Here is a 6000-nt window from a genome sequence, read left to right on the forward strand (position 1 = left end):
TTTGGTTTTTAAAAAAAGCTCAGCTATACAATGTTTATATGAAATTCATCTGGAACAAAAAGACAATGAAAGATTGAAAACAGAGTTAGGCAACGATATACTAGGTGAAAACAAACAACAAGAAAGCAGAGGTGGTATCATTAATATCAGAGAAAGCAAATTTTAAAACTAAATCCTAAAACGGTATGATATATGAGGATGGTTTAACAGTTGTATGCTTTTCTGAATTAATAAAGCAGGCAAATACGTGAAGCATATACTACAAATACAAAGAGAAGTTGACCAGATGTATAAGTACAGTAGCAAACAATATAGCTCTCTCAGAGACTGACAGACCAAGGAGTAAAAAGTGAGGATATATCCAAGAATTTAATAATACAACCAACATGCTCAAATGCATAGTGAGGGAGAATTTTTACTCCATCAAGAATACATTCTTTATTCATCAATCACTAACAAAAATAATCATGTCACACAAAGCAGATCTTAAATCCCAAAAGGTTTTAGAGAATTTCTTAGTCAATTTGACAAATTATCCAGGAATATTAGAAACCCAAAATTAAACGATGATATTTAGAAGGCTTAACTATTTCAAAAACATTTTTCCATATAAGCAATGGATCTAAGAGGTAAACAAAACTAAAATGGCAAATTATCAGTAAATTCACAAAAAGAGGAACATTTATTATCAAATCTATTGAATATGGCTAAAATTGTCCTCAAATACTTTTATTTATAAAAATAAAAAGTGAGATAACATATAAGGTATTCAACTTAAAATAACAGAAAAAGCATTTTTTTTCTTTTTTTTATTATTATCATACTTTAAGCTCTAGGGTACATGTGCATAATGTGCAGGTATGTTATATATGTATACTTGTGCCATGTTGGTGTGCTGCACCCATCAACTCCTCAGAACCCATCAACTCGTCATTTACATCAGGTATAACTCCCAATGCAATCCTTCCCCCTCCCCCCTCCCCATGATAGGCCCCAGTGTGTGATGTTCCCCTTCCCGAGTCCAAGTGATCTCATTGTTCAGTTCCCACCTATGAGTGAGAACATGCGGTGTTTGGTTTTCTCTTCTTGTGATAGTTTGCTAAGAATGATGGTTTCCAGCTGCATCCATGTCCCTACAAAGGACTCGAACTCATCCTTTTTTATGGCTGCATAGTATTCCATGGTGTATATGTGTCACATTTTCTTAATCCAGTCTGTCACAGATGGACATTTGGGTTGATTCCAAGTCTTTGCTATTGTGAATAGTGCCGCAATAAACATGTGTGCATGTGTCTTTATAGCAGCATGATTCATGATCCTTTGGGTATATACCCAGTAATGGGATGGCTGGGTCATATGGTACATGTAGTTCTAGATCCTTGAGGAATCGCTATACTGTTTTCCATAATGGTTGAACTAGTTTACAATCCCACCAACAGTGTAAAAGTGTTCCTATTTCTCCACATCCTCTCCAGCACCTGTTGTTTCCTGACTTTTTAATGATTGCCATTCTAACTGGTGTGAGATGGTATCTCATTGTGGTTTAGATTGGCAGAAAAAGCAATTTTTTAAAGAATAACAAAATCAAGATAAAATTTAATAACAGAAATAAAATAGGAACAGTAACAACAAAACCAGTATAAAAAGATGAACTAACTTTTTAATACCTATCAAACGGATCGCCTGCAACAAGCATGATAGGGAAAGAGTGTGTGCAGAAAAATGGTTAATATTAAGAATGAAAAAAAAAGATACAACCATAGATACAGGGGAGATTTACAAAATTATAAAAGAAAGTTATATGTATTTTTTCATTTGAGTTAACTCTACTTGTCCTTTAGAATTATGCATCTAGTAGGTTTTCAGTAAATGTTTGTTAAATGCATCCACAGACAGAGATTTCAGCCACCATAACTCAGTAGTCTAGTGTATACACAGCTGGTTATATACATTAAGAGCCTGGGTTGTCAAGCTGATGTCTAGCACCTGGTCACTCCATCAACGTACACAACCCCAAAGATCTTCAACTGCCACTGCTACCCTAATTGAGTTTGTAGCATGTAGAACATGACAAAAAAAAAAAAAAAGCAGGGATTAGAGGTAGAAGTTAATATGACCATAATTGTCATTTGCTGAATACTTATTATATGCCAAGAACTTTATGTACATTATGTCATTAACTCCTCCTAGCAACACATGTAATATTATCCCCATTTTACAGATGAAGCAATTGAGGCTCACTGAGGTTAAGTGACCTAACCAAAGCCACATAGCTGAGCCAGGATATTTGTGTTTGCTTTTTCCAAATGAACCTTGCTGTCGTAAGAGAAATGAAGACTAGGTACATGGTTAGAAAATTCACTCACTACAGAAAAGTACAAATGAAAAGTGAAAGCTTCTCACTCTCTCTCTCTTTCCCTCCCTCACTCCCTTATTCCCTTCTCCCCTCTCTTCAGCTGTCTCCCTCCTTCACACAAAAGGAATTATATTATATTCATTGTTCAGTACCTTATATTTTTACCACTTAACATAATTCAGAACTATTTACATATCTGTTCCTTTAGATCAACTTCATACTTATTAATGGCTGTACCATATTTCTCTGTATGGACAGACTAAAGGAAGAACTAGTGGTATTTTTTATTACTTATCTAAACACTGAAAATACTTTTTTTCTAATTTTCTAAAGTATTGATTATATTTATTATAAATAGGTAACATGAACACATGTTTCAAAAATCTGAAAGTAAAAAAGGTCATGCAATGAAGCCTCTCTCCACCCTTGTCTCCTAACAAAGGAGATGAATAAAGAGTGGGACTTATGGTTTAAAAACTTCATTGACTTTCAGATCATCAACAAAATCAAATATCCAAATGTGCAAAAACAATGACCAGGCTATGTATGGTGGTGGCCATAAGTTGATGTATTTTTGGCAAGGCCCAACCTTGGATACCAACTGAGGCTGTGGAGGTTCAGATGACATAGTAGTAGCCTGAATTCTGAATAATAGAAGAGTAACCTTATAGAGATACAAAAGCAAGCATAAAGACAGTAGACACTGACTCACAGGAAACTGACTGTTCAATCAGAGCTCGTTATCAAGAAGCATACTCTTCCATAAAGTGTCAACAAAAATTGAGTAAGATTCACCTGGCTCTACCACTTTCTAGCTGTATGGCATTGGACAAGCTATTAGAAAGCTCTAAACTTTATTTTCCTTTTCTGTAAGATGATAATTACATGTACCTCAAAATGTCATTATGAAGATTCAATTTACAAAAATCTAAGTAAAATATTTGCCTTATCAAGTGGCACATGGTAGGTGTTTAATAAATTTAGTTGTTTTGCAGTAATAATATTTCCATGTGTAAAAAAGGCAGAAACTAAGGGATAAACAAAATATTGTATCCACTCCACTTCTCCCCTTCAGAACATTTTTATAAATCTAGATAAACTATATCTAGATTATCTCTTCTCATGGGCAAGCATGAATAAAAAATGGCTAGTTACCAAAAACCTGATGATAGTAATAATAGTAATAGTTAATATTTACATAGGACTAGTATGCCAGACAATGTTCTATAAGTTTTAATTATATGAATTCATTTAATTCATCACAACAACTCTAAAAGGTAGATTCTATTATCAAATTCATTTTTCTTAAAGGATATCAGGTACACAAAAAGTTAAGAAATGTTTTTAAGGCCGGGCGCGGTGGCTCACGCACGTCATCCCAACACTTTGGGAGGTCGAGGCGGGTGGATCACGAAGTCAGGAGATTGATACCATCCTGGCTAACACGGTGAAAACCTGTCTCTATTAAAAATACAAAAAATTAGCCGGGCGTGGTGGTGGGTGCCTATAGTCCCAGCTACTTGGGAGGCTGAGGCAGGAGAATGGCGTGAACCCAGGAGGCGGAGGTTGCAGTGAGCCGAGATTGCACCACTGCACTCCAGCCTGGGCGACAGAGCGAGACTTCTCTCAAAAAAAAAAAAAAAAAGAAAAGAAAAAGAAAAGAAAAGAAATGTTTTCAGATCACAGAGCTAGATTGTAGAAAAGCTAGGATTTCTGAACCCAGGCAGTCTGACTCTAGAGTCCATCCTTCTAATAATTATGTTACACAATCTCCTATGTGCCAGGTGCTTGATATGTATTATCTCCAATTGTTGTGGCACAAGGTCACACAGCCATGGACAGACAGTCCAAAATTTGAAATATATCATCTTTCTACTATCAGGTTGGTGCAAAAGTAATCCTGATTTTTTGCCATTAAAATTAATGTCAAAATCTCAATTACAAAAATCGCGATTACTTTTGCACCAACCGAATACATCCCATTGCCGCCCTAACTTTTAGAAAGTTAGAAAAGCATGCCTGGGTGGGTAGAGGCTGGGGAGGGGATACGGCAAGAAGACAGGATAGGTCTTTGAAAGGTAACCAGGAGTGTAATACAAATATTATTAATTCATACAGTCAGGAACACATACTGAGATACTCAGGAAGTATTTGCCGCATGCCTATTCTTTGTTAAGTAGTATTGTAGATTCCGGAAATAAAACAATGACGAAAAACAAATGAAACAGCAGAGAGATGAAAACAAGCAGAGTATAAATAAACAATACTAGACTGTAGCTCAAGATCTCTAGGTAACCAATCATTTATACGGCAGAGATGAATAGTCCTGCCTGCACAACTTTAGAGAGAATGAATGAGCTGCTTAAATTTTTTTAATTTAGAACTTTCTATAATTTTCGTGCAAATCACTTTACTTCAGTTTTCTTATGCATAAAATACGAATATTACCTATATAACTGCATCCGTGAAATAGAATATGTTTAAGTACCCAGGCAGAGTGTTTCACACATACTATGCACTAAATATATGGTAGACACAGCTTTTACTATCCTAGACCAAGTACTACTTTCATTTTAAATCACTTTTAAAAAGAATTGGTTGAATCGTAAGCAGCAGGTAGATCTGGGGCCTGTGAGAGAGGGAGGAATAGAGAGAGACAAAGGGAGAGGGAGAGAAAAAGAGAGAGACTGACTTTCCATGACTGAAAACTCACACCTGGTTTATCCCACACACAGTAATTATGCACAAATAGGACAAATGGATAGGAAGGACTATAAGGGTACCAACCCATGCCCACAGTAAACGTCCTTGGTAAAAATAAACGTACTACAACACCCAGAAGTCTCCCTTCATTCCCAATAAATGCCTCTCCTAAGTCAAGGCGCCCTACTAGAGAATGGAAAGGAAACCGCAACCACCTCCACCACTAAGCTTCCTGGATCTCGCTAAAATACCGTCCCTCCAGCCTCTTCTGAATTGCACTCTCACCTTTCTCTGTCGGATCAGCTTGGCCAGCTGCATCCCCGAAAGCAGAAGCAATGGTTCAGTCACCGGCCGAGGGGTCTTTGAGGCAAACTTTGGGCCCCTTAAGGCTAAAGCTGCTCGGCCTACTAAGCCTATGAGAAAGCCTAGCGCCCGCAAGAGGAACAACTGAATGCGGGCGGTAAATGAAGGTGCCATCGTAGCCTGTATTCCGCACGGTCCTAGTGCTTGAGGGTTACGTGCACCCTGGGGAAAGGATGAGCAAAATACTAACCAAAGAGGTACTTATGAAGCCTTTCGTTTACAAGTCCAGTGTCTACCCACAATTCCACAGGAGCTTGTTTATCATCACTTGCAGGGCTCCTAGCCAGAGATGGGGGAGGAGCCTTCCCAGCAGCTGCCTGTGTGCAATGCTACCTGTTGTCAGTGCTGTTGTAACCCAAGACAGAAAGTGAGTCATAAGAAAGAACACTGGCTTTGGAATTCCCCAGTTCTGCTACTGCGTAGCCCTGGCCAATTTACACTATAACTCCTAGTCAGTTTACTCATAAGATAAAAATGGTAATAACTACTTCTATATCAAAGGGTTACCACAAACACTAGATAATAAATAAAACATTTAGCACAATGTATGGTAAATAGTATAAGTGGTAGTTGTTATA

The 6000-nt window shown here is 37.3% G+C and overlaps 1 protein-coding gene across 5 annotated transcripts in view; it reads right to left on the bottom strand.

The window, feature by feature from the left end:
• FAAH2 (fatty acid amide hydrolase 2) overlaps nucleotides 1-5784 on the bottom strand; it is a 273619-nt gene extending 267835 nt beyond the window's left edge. For 4 of the 5 annotated variants that reach the window (XM_030934085.1, XM_030934083.1, XM_030934084.1 and 1 more), the window contains exon 1: nucleotides 5345-5784. In XM_030934085.1, coding sequence (XP_030789945.1) covers nucleotides 5345-5536 — 192 coding nt within the window. In that variant the 5' untranslated portion in view covers nucleotides 5537-5784. The remainder of the gene's footprint in view (nucleotides 1-5344) is intronic. The other variant, XM_030934086.1, reaches the window with a different exon arrangement.
• Nucleotides 5785-6000: the final 216 nt, after the last annotated feature.

The sequence above is a fragment of the Rhinopithecus roxellana genome, chromosome 7 (assembly GCF_007565055.1).
Source record: "Rhinopithecus roxellana isolate Shanxi Qingling chromosome 7, ASM756505v1, whole genome shotgun sequence".
Classification (NCBI taxonomy): Eukaryota; Metazoa; Chordata; class Mammalia; order Primates; family Cercopithecidae; genus Rhinopithecus; species Rhinopithecus roxellana.